Source organism: Pagrus pagrus, assembly GCF_965226575.1.
Source record: "Pagrus pagrus genome assembly, chromosome: 1".
Lineage (NCBI taxonomy): Eukaryota > Metazoa > Chordata > Actinopteri > Spariformes > Sparidae > Pagrus > Pagrus pagrus.
The window spans coordinates 32,078,454-32,095,780 of record NC_140185.1 but is presented as its reverse complement, the minus strand read 5'-3'; the positions used below and the strand labels follow the sequence as shown (position 1 = coordinate 32,095,780).

The window sequence follows — 17,327 nt, the reverse complement described above, 5'->3', positions numbered from 1 at the left end:
ACGGCCCAAAAATAAAACTTGATGGTGAGCCACAGACCCTTAGCAAACATCTTTTGTACTGCAGTGTTACGATACAAAAATAGTACTAGGAAGAAAGTTCCCTCAATTAACTGACTTCCTGCCCAAACTGTCACTCTGCCATCATGCTCAGATAATAAATAACAAATAATTACGGGTCTTACACAATTAAGGGGCATTTCTAAAACACAAAATGGCATAAACCAATATATATTCTAAGTTCATACGCTATTTTTTGTTTTGTTTCAAAAGAAACATCTGACGGGCAAAACTGAACCTTATGGCTGGCTGTATTTGCCCTGCAGGCTCCACTTTGGTCAGCCCGTCGTTAAAAAGTGTCAAAGTGGAACATTTAAGAGCACTTTGTGTTAAAATAACAAATTATTTGAAGTTATCTATTAATTATTTGATTAAATATTTAATCCAGTATTTTTTAACCTCAAAATAAGCAAAAATTTTGAGAGATTTCAGATGTTAAATTGGTGCCAGGGGTCATTACAAGACTTATCAAGAACATGTGGTAATTGTTGTGCATGCTCTTTTCAGACCTGTACATTTAAGACAAAGAGAGAGGCCCGTGTTAGTAACTACCATTACACCATTACCATACACATTATTAAAAATAAAGGCTGTGTGTGTTCTCTTCCCATGCTTTACATCCCTTTGGTCACAGTGCTAAACTGTCCGACATGCTATCAATGTTTCCCTCCTCACACTGAACCTGCCTGAACTTTTATCCAGTAAGAATTTTTAACGCATTACAAAATTCTGACATCAATGTTCAGGGATAAGTTGTTAAAGTTGAGTGGTCACAATTTTATTTTATTCACTTTTGTTTTGTTTGCCATCCATTTTCTTGCCATCTTTAGTCGCGTGTCCTACCTGCCCTGTACTGTGTCTCTCTCATTAGCCATGTTAGTAGCTGGATCTGGGGGGGGGGGAAATACAGTGGAGAGATCAGACTGGATGCTGAGAAGCAAACTGATATGAGCTGGACACGAGAGACATCTGTAGCGCTGTACCATTTCATTAGTCATATCAATATAATGGCTAATGTTGAAGCTTGATGATAGATAACAGGAAATCACAGAATGTAAGATGCCAAAATGGGTTTGAATTTATTTTAGAAACAGTGTTTCTTTACATACATTGTCCATCAGATAAGGGTGAGTTGAACTTTAAAATATCCCACTCTGTATATTGTATGTCTGCATCACATAAAAAATAAATAAACAATTCTGAGGGATCTGCACAAATATAGTTATGTGTTTGCAGCATGTTATGTTATTGGTGGTCTTTTCATTATTGACTACACTGCAGACACAAGCAACACAGTCGTTGTAGTTCTAGAGAGTAAACTTAAAAAAGACAACCACGACATTTAACAAAGACTGGGGAATTGCACATAATGCCAATTTCGACACGATGGATGCATTTTTTCTGTCCCTAGCCTTTACAGAAAAATTACACCTGAAAACACTTATTTTCATATTTCATAATAAAACATATTATATGAACAATTACTGCTTGTTTGGCCATCAATTTGGCAATATTAGTTACTTAACAGTCCAAGCACCACAGAAGGACATATTTTGAGAAAACCATGTTTTTCTACCATTCATAATGCAATCATGTAAACAAAACTATTAAATATATGTTAGAAATGACATAAAAAAATAAATTTCCCAAGAAATATTATAAAATATATGATGAAAGTAACCGTCCCCTGGAGCCGCGTCACTGGTGCTACTCTAAGTCTATTATTTTGAAATAAAAATCACATAGATGAAATTACTAATCCTCCTTTGACCTATTTCCTGGAGATCAATGAAGAAAAGGACGGTTAAGTCCACTGTGTCTTTTCAGTTATAAGACAATTTTGACATGTATCTCAGGATTTCATATGAAGATTTTAGTTGAAGTTACTGGCTCGTACATGATTAGTGTTGTTATAGTAAAAGAGTAGAATACAAATGGATTAAATGACATGATTTAGTGAGTTTTACATGAATGACAGCAGGTGGTTTGATGCCCTGTAGCGGCCATTTTGTAAAATGCATTTTTCATGTCACTAGTGTTACTTTCCTTAAAAAAGAAAAAAAGACCCATTAAGCTTTTAATTTATGTGTATTCATAGAGTCGACGAGTCAGAAAATCAATTTTGTTTGATTAATTTCTTGTTATATTGAAAAATACACTCGATAGATACAGATTTATAGTAGTATTTGGCCTCCATTACATGCCTGTACTGTCAAAATGCATTTAAACAGGCTGTATGTGCTTTTTTAAATCTCACATAAAAGTACTTAAAAGTCATATAGGGCTGCATACCGTATTATCCACAATAGTGTGTGTTTTTCCCCCTCACTTCGGATATTTTGAGTCTTACACCTATTCTGCTTTCTCTGCAGCACCACTGTCAGTCCAGTATCCGACCAGTACCGACCACAGTCGGCTCCACAGGCTCCTCACACGACCGTCCAGAGCATCCCGAGGCTAGCAGGTTCACTAAGTGTCGGTTATCAACAACAACAAAAAAAACTTTGCCAAAGTTACTGGAAATGGCCACCAACCTGATATGGAAGTTAAAACGCTTTGGCCGTTTCGTCCCAGGCTCCGGAGAGACAGGAGGGCAGCGCTGGAAGGTAACCGGCGTTAAATACTTCGTACTTGAGCTGTTTGTATCATGCTAGCTAGCTACGGTTAGCTAGTTTTCCTAGTAAGCTAACGTTAGCTTAAGTTAGCAGCTATTTAGTTGATTAGTCTGCCCTAAGTCTGAATTAACTAGCTAAGTTGTATTGGCTCTTTATGCCATTACTGTGTACATAATCTGAATTATATCGCTAAAATAGTATTTTGGACCTACCATGACCTATTAGCGAGGCTAACTACTGACGCAGTTTCTGACCCTCATGTATCTTAACCTTGACACCCCGTCTTGGAAAAGCTGGATCAGATAATCTAGTTAGCAAAACTCCAAAAATCTTAAAATCTTACAGAATATACTTGTGTGAGAAGTCCACTGTAGATGTGGGACAAGCCCTTTATTAGTTTTGATGCTCTCCACATTGATTTTCACAACCATTTGGCTTATAATGTGATGAAAAAGCTGTATGATGATATGGAAAACCTGAATTCAGTCATACTGATGTTGATTATGATGATGATCAAGGAAATCATGGTACTTTAGTCAACTAAAGTCTGCTGATAAATTCATTTTATTGATAGAAAGTTATACATACACTGTAAGCACAAACACAATTGGATTGCATTCATTTAAAAGAAGTCTGTAGTTAAAATAAATTAGGATTGCTCACCCAAATTATCACTGGTTGAGTACAAAGGTAAAAAAGAAAAAAAAGAGCAAAGATTATAAATATTAATCTGTCTTCTTCTGTGTATTCTTGAGTAATCAGTCAATAACTAAGTGTATTAAATTTCAAACACGAGAAAACCCATCTAGTATCTAAAAAATACATATTTTGTCTGAGCTACTGTTAGAAAACTTAGAGGTATTCAGTTAGTTACGATATAAAGATTAATAAAGCCGCTTTTCCTGCTTACAGTTTTAATTTGAGAAGCTGTGAAAATAATTTAGAGCCTTTCCAGTTATGCTGGAGAGGATTCATTGCACTGATTTAAATTCACATGGAAGTTTAAAAAAAATACTCACATGCACTTCAGGACACAAAACAGATCGCTAGAAATAGACTGAAAAAATTGGCAGATTAATCAAATCAGTGTGAAAGGGATAAATATCTGTGAAATATCAGTAGCAGCAAACAAGTCCAACATATTTAACTGTAGGTCATAAATAAGATCAGTACAAGAATTTTGATTTAAGACTGTCTGTACTGAGCTGCATTCTGCATGTGCTTTGGGAATCCAGAGATAAAAATGTTAGTTTCTAGAATAAAATGTATATATCATTAGTTGCTTGATGGATTAGCTGGTTAGCTTGCCTTTATTACAGCAGACACTTTGACCTGACAAAGTAGGAAAAGCACAGGTGTTACTAATACCAATAACGATGGCTCTATTCTATTCGAGTGTCCCAGTGAGCCATGACAGCGTGACAGTAAGCCAACATGCACCCATCACCAATCATTGATTTTATTATTTACACCTGTGCTTGACCTGCTGTGACATGTCAGAATGTCTTTGGTGACAAAGGCCTGCAGTAATAAGATAGCTTGTTATTTTTTTATATTTCAGACTATTTGATCATTTCTTGTTGATAATTGACAGTTTTAGTTACTGTTGTGTGCTGTATAAAATTGAAGGGTTGCTTGTGGATTTATGGTTTTGTCTTTCATTAACTGAATCAGACTCTAGGTGGCAAGCTGGAGCTGTATGTTTAGTGTGAAGACAGGGATGCATGACTGTGAAACCAGAACCTACCTACATTATACAGTATACTCTGTGACAACTCTGAGAATTACAGTAATAAAGAAAAAACCCTCGAATATAGATCCAACATTAGTTGATCAGGAAAAGCGAGTTTCTCACTACAACTTTGCATTATTCTCCCCTCTTCACCAGATATTTGAGGCAACTGGCAAGAAACCGGAAATTGTCCTCACATTTGTGGAATCTGGATACCTGCTGGTAATGCAAGGACATAAAAGCTTGGTAAGAAGGCTGTGTGGCTATACTGACAGTTTAAATTTTCTGTTGTTTTGTTTTTTACGTGAATTGTCTCTTATGATATCCACACAACAGGTTAATATCGAGCTTTTCTTGCCAGATCCTGGTACACACCGTTTGCTCAGATCCAGCCTCATGGCTGTGCTTAGGGTAAGGTGGTGAGAAGGCTTATTTTAAAGTAACCTATTTCTTTACATCTTCCATAAATTTGATTAATGTCAATCAAATTCCAATTCACTGTCTTCCAGTTGAACTGTTTGAATTTAGACTCCCACCCTTAAATTATTAGTAGTAGTATTATTAGTAAGAATAATCCTAAAAGGGATTGAAACAGTAGGGGTTTTTATCTCACAAAATATTATGTCCTGACCGACATGACACTTGATAAAAACATGAAATTATGTAGTTTATACATTTATATTACACTAACACTAAAATGGTAGAATATTGTACCGTATATAAGCAAATGTACATGTATGACTGTCAGGTTTCATACCACGGTATACCTTGAAAAAGATATATTGCTGCATCCCTACTCTCCTTCAAGATAGACTTTAATCTCATATATCCAGAGAAATGATAAGATTAATTATCACTAATACTGTGGAGTAGATCATTTCATTTGGATTTTCACACAGACTTCTAGCTCATAAGACCTTGTCATTTCGACTTTAGACTGTAGCAGGTGTGCAAGTGAAACTGTTGCATATGTGTTGCAGTGTACTTGTACTTGAAGCTCCATCATTCAAAAAATAAATTGTGGCTACAGGGGAATGTCTTGAAATCATTTAATTCTGCAGCTGCAATAATCATTCTCTGACCCTAGCAATCTGCAGTACACCACGGTTATTACTGGTTGTCCTCTCTCATGTGGAGGAAACATTGAATATGGATTATATTAATTATTAGTAAGGCGGCTCCAGCCTTACATTACTGTGTTGCCACTTTCTCCAAAAATTTGACATGCATCATGTCCGACAACATTGTATCTTTTGTTTTCAGTTTTATGTATTGTTTTTTACCTGATACTCTTTGTAATTATAACAAAATAAGAATTATTTATTATTCATTATTTTAATATGACGACTGTATGAGCAGTGTGTAGTGTAATTTTTCAATTAAACCTTTCATAAAATGGCCAAATAAAAAGTGCACCGTTCTCTCAGCAGATATTCTGGGATGTAAATCTGTAACAGGAATCTGCTTTCCAGATAAAAGGCTTCGATTAGGGCCATATGAAATATTCTGCTGAGGAGCTTGACATTTCTGCTCAAATCCTGAGGGATTTGACTGGATTGTTTTGGTAAGGCCAAATGCCCCTCAGAACTTTTTGTGTACTGGTTCAAAATAAGTGAAAGAATATTACTGGGAAATGTTTTGAGGTTCAGGCTCACATAAAGCTTAAACTCACTTCAAGCTTGACTCAGTGTTTGTGGTGGTCAATGTGAATTTACATGCCTTGATTCAGTTTCTATTTTATATGCCTCATAGAGCATGGACTTGACATTTGTTTTTCTGTTGAGAGTTGGTTTAGTGCCAGCCCTGTGACATGTACATCTTAATTCCTCAAGTGGGCCAGTACCAGCTGTGGACGATCAGGGCAAGGAATTGCTAAAGTCACCTTTGTGTTAAACCATTTTTTTTAAGCATTATCTAGGTGTGTCAGACTACTGCAAGTCTGGTGAAGCATGTAAGATAGAAAAGGTAGATCATGAATTTGGGGGCTTTAGCAGTTATTGTGGCCTTTTGGACCAAAAAAGTGAACTTTCTGCCCTGCAGACAACAGAAATTTGAGGGACTACTCAGTGTCTCATTAATGGAGTTCTGGCAGGTGACACAGCTATCTTGCTGCGCCAGGGTGCCCAGCCAGACAGATATTCAGGTCAGACTGCAGAGAGCTTTCACCGAGGATGATGGACTGGTCCATTATAGATTGGTGCAGTGAATGCTCAGGAACTTTCAATACAGAGAGCTCAGGCCTATAGGCTACATGATAAGCTCTGAAGGAAACTTTTGGAATTGGTTTTGAACAGTACTGACATTTTCTGTATCAGAGAGCAAATTATTGTGGAGCTTCTGTGCTCTCCTTAAAATATGGATAATCTAGGCTTAACAGGCAACACCTAACAAAATAAAATCAGTCGTCTGTGATTGTGTATATTACGTTCATTCACACGGAACATGCAGCAGATGGTGATGATTTAAAGGAAAAACCAACATAATGTGATTTAGTTAAGTGTTGCCCCACTATGAGCCAGCTCAACTCAGATTTCCTTTAATTAATTGCAAACATTATAGTTGATCACCAGAGTGAAAATGAATGTCCAGTAAATGTCCAAAATGTGTTCTGTATGTAATAAAGCTTTTGAATATCCCACAAGGAGCAAGTTTGTCTACAAAAATCACAAGCCTGTTTTAATTATATATTTACTTATATATGTATCAGTAAATATATGTATTTATATATTTTTATATCTTTATCTCCACAATAACAGTGTAAATTTCCACCAATTTTCAGCTATAGATGACAAACTCCATTATTCCCTGGTGCAGTGCCATTTTTCTAAGGAAAACCCTGGTTAATGTACCTAGTTATTTACCAAGTCAAAACAAACACATGTGTAAAGCACATTTAATAAAACAGACTGATCACAATATTAAGCTATTGTTGTTTGATTCTGTGTGTACAAAGCTTATCATGAACCTCAAGGCTGAGGTTAACTGAGTAAACAGAGACCCCTGCAGACGGTTTAGGGAAACTCTTTTTTTTCTGTCAGCTTGATAGAAATACTCTCTTTTGTACATTAATTTTATCCAGTAATTTGAATGAGATGAGTGACTTAGTGGAAATCAGTTTGCTTTTGCTTGGTGTAGTACAAAATCATTTGATTTTACGTTCTTAAAAAAATGTTTTGTATATGTTTGGATGAACCAGTTTTCTGTCCTGGCTACTGAAGACATTTATCCTCTTGTCTTTTCTCAGGACACAATCTCTTTGCTCTGCGGTGCTGATGCACTCAAAGTACAACAGAAATCTGATAACCTGATGTTTCGAATTACTCTGGAGGTGAGTCGTGAGATGCATTGCAATCCCACAATGAGCAGTGTTTTCTCAAGGTCTGTCTTAATACCTTAATTCCCTTGCAAGATCAATGTATATATCACACTATAACAACCTAAAAGGAGAAACTAAAAATACTGTGCTGTGATGAACGGCCTCCTTATAATGCAATTATTATCTAGATAATATGCTTTTCATTTTAATGTTCAACAGTAGCCACAACATCAAATTCACCTGTGTCCTCTTTGCATACTAAACCCTATTTTTAACTAAAGGAGATGCTGATTTCACAAAATCAACATTAAAAACCACAGAGTTTGTTTTCATTGGTACAGTTTAGATTGACAGATACCGATTGAATGCATTTGTGGCTTTCCCTAGGGAGAGGGCCGCATAATAAGGATGCAGTTTGATGGAAGTAGCAGGGCAGAGGCTATAAAGGAGTGTTCGAGTGCTGTGGAAAAACTGATGGAGTACATGCCTGTCACCACTCAGGATGACGCCCCGCCGCCCCCTAATCAGTCCCCTGCTGAGGTCTCAGCACCAGTGTTACAGGTTGGCCACGTTACAATTCAGTAAACACAATTTCTGTAATGTAATCACAACACACTGATCAGATGTTTGTAGGTTTGAAATGTGTTGCCCATAGAAATCCCCCAAAGCAGACAAATGACGTAAGTGGTAACTCAAAGCTATGAGAGTCTGGTTTGTGTCTGTACACAGTCAAAGAGCTACTGCTTTTTTTCCTTCTGGCATAGTTTGGTAGAAATTAAACATTAATCTCATATGCCACCATATATTATACAGTCCTTTGTGCATTAAATTTTTTTTAGAGTTATATAAATGCCATAATTGAAGTTGTCATATAGTCATTACTCATTGCTTAATCAACAGTTTTGTAACAATGCTTTGATGAACAGTGGCCATATTATCCTCACTAGATGGTGCTATTTACAGCATTGTCTTATTCTTAGCTGTGACACAACACCTACAGTAGATGGACTCATGAGTATATACTGCATACGAGTCGTTAGCCAATTGCAGTGCACTACATGGTGTAGAATGCAATACGTCCCATCCCAAACACTCATACACGGAAGTAGAATTACTGAATACATCAGATCAAAGTGGCATACCCTTTAAAACAGTTACAAGATGAGTTTTTAATATAACAGACAAGTTGTTGATTTTGAAAACAGAATTTTTGTCCTAAAGCCAACATGGAGACATGCTGTCAAAACATTCGACCAGTTGGACTTCACGATCTAAGAATGACACACTGTAGGGATGAGTTTGTCGGAGCTGTATCACTCAATTCTGCTTCATTTCAGTTGTGACCTTTCATTTATTTTCAAACTTGAAAACACTCAGAGCATATGGTTAATTAGAAATTAGATTCTGATTAAAACTGCCATCTGGCTTACTACAATTACGACACTAAGGACTGAGAAAGGACTGGACCCTGCCATGGGTTGAATGTGACCTTTAGCGAACAGACACTGAAGGAGTTCACAGTGAAGATGAAAGGGCTTTGAGGGGTGGATACTGTTCTATTAGTAATGGAGCCATTGATTGGTCTCTTAACCCTGTGGTGTCATGCCGGGTTGCTCAAATCTTTTTTCTTCTTTTGTGCGTAACCCTGTTCCAGGAGACTGGGCAGGAAAACGCTGCGGGAGTTGAGCCTGAAGTTATCCAGGGATCATTGTCCATCAAGCGTCTCGCCCAGGTATTGATCTATAAAAAGTCAGAGCTAACAACTAATAGAATTCAACATCCACTGTGCAACATATTCATTGTAATTTTTTTCTAAGTTTAACTTAAGAATCACAGTGTTTGCATTGATTTTCACAAGGCGTAGGATGCTCAGATTAGCTTCCTTAAATTATGAATGCTAACATAGGCTTCTACATTAACTGGTACCTCAATTCAGTTTAAGTTTGAAAAAGTATTTGTTGGACCTTCCACAGCACTTCTTGGGAGAGACTGCCTTGGCTTTGCCCCAAGTATATCGTCACGGTTGTTTGGCACAAGGTGACTTGGGGCCCATCCTGCGTATTTGTCTGCTGGATCCCAGCTTTCCTGCATTTGTTGAGAAGGTGGAGGGGGAGCTTAGGAAACTGCTTGAAGAGTGAAGAATCTCAACAACAGCTGAAGGCAGAGAGGTCAAGTCAGCGCGGCGTGTTTTTTCTTATACAGTTTGTGTAGGCAGTGCCTGGTGGTGGTGTTGGTGGAGTGTTTGTTGCTGTGCTGCCAACGTTGTTTAAATGTTGCAAAACATTCGTTGTTATGGTATATGGCTTGAAGATGCTTTTGAGTTGTACTGAATTTAGGTGGTTAGATAAAGAAGTTGCAAAAGCCAAAAACATTCATTTTCAAACTTTTTATTCAGAAAAAAAATGTTGGTCTCACTCATATGTTAGATCGTGGCTATATACTCTGGTCCCTCTATTCCCACCTTAATGCAGGTCCATTTCCACCTCAACACACATGGATACATTGTATTGAAACAGGAGTCATGCAGCTACAGCAGTGAATTTTGCTATGCCAGCTTCCAAGTGATCCCACAATGTTAAAGCTTCACTGAGTAAAACAAACTGCCCTCCATATATCTATTTAAGAATACATATTGCATAGGATTATAGCCATGCTATACAGTTAAAGAGAGAAAAATAAAAAATAAAAATCAAAAACTGAAATTGGGAAATATAAAAAAAATATTTTTTACAGATTTCCTATCATTTGAACACTCATACTTCAACATATACAAGACACCTAAGTTACTCTGGAAAGAAAATAAAAATAATACACGTATCATTTTTGTTTAGATAGTTAAACACACAGTAGTCATTTTCTGTAATCACTCTCATTTAAATTTGAATACTGCCAGTCATTGAAGCCCTTGCTTCACAATAAAAGATCTCTTAAAAGTGGACATCTTGTCACAAAATCAAACATAGTTAAATGACCATGATATGCTGTACAAATCTTCAAGAATAAAACTAATTATATATATATATATATGTGTATATATATATATATATATGATAAGGATGACTCCATAAAAAACATAGGTCATTTTAGATGCAAAAAAAGCCACACGAGGGATAACAACAGAAAATGTATATTCTGAGTATCCTATTGCGTTATTATCTTGCATGCATTGTACATGATATGTAATACAAAAGGGATCACCTCATTTGAGGATATGGTAAAATTAATAAAGGAGACACCAACAGCACATTAAAAATGTGTACACCTTTATGGTGGTTTTAGTCATTATTCATCATCCTGAAATCTCCACGTAAGACTGAATAAGGCATGCTTAAGACAGCCATTATGTTCTTTTTGTTGCCAGTGTTATGCTGATATTGTTTCTCATAAAATGAGACAAGATATGCTTTTTTCAAAACTGCCCGGAGCTCTATCCACCTCTGACACCGTCATGTAGTCACAAAAACGCAGTTTAGCCATCTCATCTGTGAAGAGAAAATCAAGAGAAGGCGTGACTATGGATAATCCTCACAGTGAGTTCTATATTTAGCCCCCTCCCCCTCCAACAGTGTCTTACTTGAGTAAATTTCTTATTTTGTATTCCTCTGGCGAATGTTTTTGTCCTTGTGGTTGTTTGTTGAATTTGTTTTCCTAGGAAAGAAGCAGTAATGATTTAGTGACCTAAAGGTAACTCCAATTCAAATCACAGTCCCCAGCTTTTCTGCATGAATTATATGTGTAGCAAAAGCATACTTACATTTGTCCAACTGGTTCATCATCTTTGGCATGAGAAGAGAGAGCAGGGCAGAAACAGAACACAGAAGACAAATATAAGATAAAAAGACAATACATGTGTTGCATGTTTCAGCACATTTACTGCAAATTATTTGTACTTTACTTTGCTGACAGTTTTCACATTTGTCATTTTTCCCTGGCAGCCATTAGTGTATCTATTAGATAGAAAGGTTAGCAAATCTTTCAGTGAACATTATTATTGTGCGATGATGCAGCTGAAAGCACAGATTGCCTTGAATACTGGTGTGGTAGTCGTGTTCTGGTGGGAAGCTCTGACATCACACACATGGGAGTGAGCTGCTGAACAGCTTTGTATGCGCAAGCTTTGTGTCTGATACACAGACTTTGAAGGAAAAAACTCAGCAAACACAGGAGTGTGAATTTACCAGCTTCTTGCTCTATAAAGGCTTTTAGACTCTCAAGGCTGCCGAAGGCTCCTTGGAAGGTGGTTGAACCCATTCAGATAAACAACTGTATGTTTGTGGAAAATGGTCAGCAGTGACATATTTGTAGTAGAAGGGCTGAAATGTGAAAACAAACTGTGGTATAATCTCTTAAAAAAAAACACATCTTTAACGCCAGGGATTGTAAACTTAACCTCACATGCCATGTGAATCTCAGGGGGTTCCTGTTCATTTCAGACTGAGCATATGTGTAGGAGGCTTACAGATGGCTCACTTAAAGCCATCTTTTAATTACACTCAGCAATTTCATAGTGATTTTGTAAAAGAGCCTGGTACACGAGTGTGATATTGTGACTGACTTGGCTTCAAAAAATGATTCTCTTCAAAGCTTTCTCTCTTCAAAGCTTTCACTCAGCATCTAGAGGTTATATCAGTTCCCTGCAGTACACAGTGCTTATTATCTCTGTTCAGCGCTCATTCCATTCAGATCGACACATTTTAAGTAATAATTTTCTTAGTGTGACCACATATAAAAATGTCATTCTTTCTCATCATACAGCAGTGCAATAAAAACATACATTACAATGTAGGAGTAAGAAACACTACAGGAAAAGGACATGGTGAATAATAGTGGATATTGTTGCATTGAGTGACAAGTTAGTTCAAAAGCCCCACAGCCTTGGGGTAGACATGGTGGTTGGTGTTTGGCATACAGATGAAAATGTGTCAACAGGTAAGTAACCAGTCACAGTGAGATATATTCCATGCAGCTTTAAGTCGGAGATAAGCAGCATTAGCAGCATTCCATGGTATTAATATGGAGCAGATTATGACAGTTATAATGTTAGACAAAAAAACATGGTTCTGTGATCACTTAGAGGAGGAACATCTGTCAGCATCTCCCACCGTTTTCACACCTCATATGTTTACACCACAAAAGCTATGTTTACTATAATGGCTTTGCAAGCACAGAACAAACAACAGACGGTTACTGTGTGAGATTGACAGTTGAAGATTGTTAATAATCACTATAGCATACAAGTCTGATTGCATCGGTTATACTGTAGTTTTTATGTAACATCCAAAAAAATACAGTATGTGGGTGGTAGGTTTTTTAGCTTAAAAATTCATCTTTTACATAAAGCGAGCTGTTATTTTGCAAATCATCACACAGCAAAATCTGCAATTTTAGCAGCTGGGTTTTTGAAACATGATAGAAATGTCAGCCTCTGCCTCAGAGCCCTTGCCTGTGAAGTATGAAAGTGTTCAAACACAGCTAAGCCATCAAGAGACCAGAATTCATAATGCAGGCAGACAGGGGCCAAAACCTTCGGGAATACGGGATGCTAAAAGGAGATTTTAGAGAGGCTGTGCCTCGTGAGCAGGGAGTCCTCATTCCTGATTTGAATGGCATAAACATGACAAATATAATCCACCTTAATCGCTTCATTTTTCCGGTAGATGAAACCAAACTAGAGGCCATGCACAGAGCTTACTTGAGCTGCCTGGTTTCTCTGCTGTATGTGTGTGTGTGCTTATATTTTTGAAGCAAGTATTGCAGTAAAGTGTTTGTTTATTCTAATTATCACGTAATAAACTATTTTAACAGGTCACAAATGAATAGTGTTATATATGGTCAACTGATATAATTCAAATTACTGAAAATTATACTTTATATATTCCATTATTGATTATAGATAGATTGAGATATCAATGCTTAAAGACACAGTTAACCCCAATAGTGTATTATTGGTTCAGTAAGATTGACAAGATTGTAAAAAAATCCGACCCTCATCCCTTGATCTCCCTCCAAAACACAAAAACGTGCACTGCTAACTACAAGCTCTCTTAGCTTAGTGTTACTTTTGGCAGCTATTTGAGATTTAGTCTTAGTCTTAAGATGAAAATGATTGTTAGTTTTAATCACATTTTAGTCATTTTCATCCTTTATAGTTTTAGTCTAGTTTTAGTCGATGCAAACTCAAAACGTCTTAGTCAAGTTTTAGTGAAAGAAAAGTCATACATTTTAGTCAACTTTTAGTCAGAATGTGTTCTCCCTTTAAACTCGTAGGCTTATGAGCCTCTGCATAATCAGAAGCTTCATGTTTGTCAAACATGCCAGACAGTTTGAGGCTGCTGTGTAGGTTGTACTTACAAATACTAACATGAAAGCCACACTACTGCTGAAACAATTAGTCGATTAATATTCCTGTCTGGCCTCAGAGCTAAGAAATCCTACATAACGCTGGCTCTATCATTTTAGAAACGGCACTTTGAGTAGATAGTAACTCCAGTGCCATTTTCGGAGGCTTTTTTCTTGTAAAGACAAGCGAAAACTGATCAGGCATAATAAAAGGCTGCGTGTCCAAATTTATACAATTAACTTGCAGGTTATAAACGTTACTGCATCGACAAAAGACGCACATTTAGACACATTTCCCCATTTGTTTTACTCGAACAGCAGGACTGAAAACCTGAAAAGAGAAACTGGATTTCAGCCAGGCTGAGCCACCGTGGTTTGAGAGCATATTTGCCAAAATTAACGCAACTGATTTACCAGTAACACTGACTTAAAATCTGCAAATATCCTTAGTCAATATTATGACCTACAGTTAAGTTGTTTGCATGATTTCTACTTAATCTATAGCCACAGGTCGTCTCTTAGCCTTCCTTCCCTGCAGTGTGTTTTCCTTTCTGCCAAACTGTAAATAAAGTGAGTCCATTCCGTTTTCCCTACCGACTGGCTGTTGGTTTAGGATATCATTACCTGGGTCTCTGTCTCTCAGTCAATGACAGGGATGTATTTATTATATCTTCACACTTGCACTTTCTCTGCTATACTTGCACAACTAGCTTGCGTAGCTTTAGCGATATATCTGCACCATGCCGGCCGAAGCTTGTGGAAGATTCTGATCATACGCAGTGCACGCAAGCAGGCCGGTAGACTAGCAGATAGGCAGTCGAAACATTTTATACAATGCTAATGAAATAATTGGATAGACCTATTAGTGGCATGCAACAGCCACATGTATCTTTTTTTTTTCTCAGAAAATTTGATATATTGATTATTGTCAGGATTTTCTACAAATATAACAAAAAATGCTTCTACAACAACTTAACAACCCTAGCTTTAAATGATTAATACATTTTCTTTGTCACCTTACCCCTTATTGTGAGATTGCTAAAAGTGTGGATAAAACGTATAATGCAGAGTTGAGAGGAAAAAACGGAAGACAGAAACAGCACTACATCTAATGAACACCTCAAGATATTGAAGCCTAAAACAGGTTTATCTGCTTAAAATTCCTTACACATTTGACTGAGTAAATCTTATTTTGTTTGTAAGTAAATGAAAAGCAGAATGTACCCTGAAGCTCTATTTGTTTAGTCCGTAATAGACTGTGGCGTGCAACAGTTTCCCTTTAGGAGTGATTCATATTAGTGAGGCGACTGTGGTTTCTGTTCATGTTTTATTCTAAAATGAAAAGGAGATGAAACCACATGAGTAGAGGTCGGACAGAAGCTCTGGTGACTGGAAGTGCCGGAGGCTTTTTAGACATTAGGATCTTGTCACATTCTTATCATTTGATTTCTGACTGCCTCTGAAAGCGTGGGCCATTAGCCCACTACACGACTACACGATACTGAAACTAAGAAAGTTGAAATAAATGTGAACCAAGTCAACAAAGGAACAGGAAATTTGAGAAATAAATAAATTAGTACTTTCTTTATTTGGCTTTATGTGCGAAGTTTGGATGTTCTCCCCATGTGCGGGAGTGGGTTAATTGGCTACCCTAAAATTGCCCATACAGTAAGTGACAATGTGAATGGTTATTTATCCAGGGTGTAGCCCGTTGCTCACTCCATGTCAGCTGGGAGCGGCTGCTTTTGTTGAAAAATCAGTTGGCTACCAGAGTAGAGGCCCTTGAAGTTTTTTGTACACTTAACTGTCAAGTGGCTCTCTAATATCACAGCTGTGTTGGCTAGATTACACTGAAAAAACAAGGGCCATCTAGTAATAGAGGACTAGACATTTGAGTATTTATAACAGTACAGTAGATGTTGGATGGAGCAAGTACCAGTGTATTTCAAAGTGGTTCTAATATTATAGGTAAGTGCTATGTGCAGTTTGTAGCCTTAATTATTCTAAACTTGCTGGGTCTACCTGCCCATCCACTTGAGTCCACAAAGTGCCCAGTAAGTGTTAAGGATGGGAATTGTGAACCAGTACCAGCTGAGAAACAGTTCAAAGTGTGGCTTCATATTATGAAGAAATATAGCAATAGTGCTAATTTTCATTGTCTGTAAAATTAAAATTGGGTGGAAACACCTGCAATATGCTGAAACGCAACACGGCCTTAAATTCCAGGAATGCCATGTACTTGACACCGAGAGAAAATAACCTGTGTTGTAATAACAGTCGCACCACCTAAGCAGGCGTCCCAGGTTTTTTCTTGGTCTACGAAATCCAGTATGTAACTGTATGAGAGCTGGTTCCAGATTAAACAGCAATTAAACGGTCAAGCCTTTACACACCTAAGTCAAATGCACGCCTTTGTTCCTATTCTGTTTCTACACAGATAGAAAAGTTAAGCAGGAATGTAATAATGAGATCGATAAAGAAGAATCATGTTATCACTTACCTACTACGAGTAATGGTAGTTTGTTCAAGGCAGTACCATAGAATGCTTGAACATGTTTATTTTAGGTACGGGCCACATTTGGTAATAATAATTTTTAATAATAATTTTTTCGAAGCATGCTGGTGACTTTTATTTTAACATGTAAAAGTACAATTGAATATTAAGGATTGTTCCTCAGTCGTCTGCACGTGCTAATTATTTTTGCTGACAGCCGAAGTAGATTTTCAACTCCCAAACCTGAAGTTTTGAGGCTGCGACATTAAGACTGCTAGCTGTATACTCGTACAGGTGTGCATTTTTACTCACGATCATTTGAGGAACACGTCGAAAGTTTAACCACAAGAAAATTCCCAGTTGGGTTTTTCATATGGTTATTTCATATGTAAGAGATTACGGCTGTTTGGAGATGCACAATTTAATCAAAACAAACACATCAGACATTATGGGTTCATCCTAATGAACGAGAAATGAATGGAGACATTTTTCTTTCAGCTTTAAAAAAAAAAAAATACTGTGTTAATATCTAAGCGGTTATCATAATGTTTGTGGATGGACTGTAAGCTCGTAAAAACATATACATTGACAGAAAAGGAAAAAAAAAAAATCTCTGAAACCATGCAGGATCTCTCACTTACCACCCATTAAGATTATGTTGCCATTAGGAAAGATGGGGGAAGGGAAAAGAATAGTAACCAATTAAGTTATATAGTCGGACTGATATGTTTTACAGCGACAGGTTGATAACCCCACATGCTTAACACAGTTATT

General features: G+C 37.1%; 3 protein-coding genes across 8 annotated transcripts in view; 1 reads left to right on the top strand and 2 right to left on the bottom strand.

The window, feature by feature from the left end:
* The window catches only part of hcn4 (hyperpolarization activated cyclic nucleotide-gated potassium channel 4), a 99,290-nt gene extending 98,347 nt beyond the window's left edge, over positions 1–943 (bottom strand). For 2 of the 5 annotated variants that reach the window (XM_084351074.1, XM_084351076.1), the window contains exon 1: positions 849–936. Coding sequence is in view for 1 of the 5 variants with exons in the window: in XM_084351078.1 (XP_084207204.1) it covers positions 901–932 (32 nt within the window). In the remaining 4 variants the exon portion in view is untranslated. Of the gene's footprint in view, positions 1–848 lie in introns of all 5 variants that reach the window. The other 3 variants (XM_084351078.1, XM_084351075.1, XM_084351077.1) reach the window with 3 other exon arrangements.
* A 1,452-nt stretch (positions 944–2,395) lies between these two features.
* Positions 2,396–17,327, top strand: part of LOC311259983 (meiotic recombination protein REC114-like) — a 40,271-nt gene continuing 25,339 nt past the window's right edge. Inside the window, exons 1-6 of one of the 2 annotated variants that reach the window (XM_084357455.1) lie at positions 2,396–2,663; positions 4,561–4,650; positions 7,649–7,732; positions 8,108–8,281; positions 9,375–9,452; positions 9,694–10,987. In XM_084357455.1, coding sequence (XP_084213581.1) covers positions 2,580–2,663; positions 4,561–4,650; positions 7,649–7,732; positions 8,108–8,281; positions 9,375–9,452; positions 9,694–9,858 — 675 coding nt within the window. In that variant the 5' untranslated portion in view covers positions 2,396–2,579 and the 3' untranslated portion in view covers positions 9,859–10,987. Of the gene's footprint in view, positions 2,664–4,560; positions 4,651–7,648; positions 7,733–8,107; positions 8,282–9,374; positions 9,453–9,693; positions 10,988–17,327 lie in introns of those variants that run through there. The other variant, XM_084357454.1, reaches the window with a different exon arrangement.
* Positions 10,092–17,327, bottom strand: part of LOC311259978 (neuroplastin-like) — a 29,064-nt gene continuing 21,828 nt past the window's right edge. Inside the window, exons 8-10 of the mRNA XM_084357445.1 lie at positions 11,475–11,496; positions 11,295–11,368; positions 10,092–11,202 (exon numbers count right to left, since the gene is read on the bottom strand). Of these exons, the coding sequence (XP_084213571.1) occupies positions 11,308–11,368; positions 11,475–11,496 (83 nt within the window). The 3' untranslated portion in view covers positions 10,092–11,202; positions 11,295–11,307. The remainder of the gene's footprint in view (positions 11,203–11,294; positions 11,369–11,474; positions 11,497–17,327) is intronic.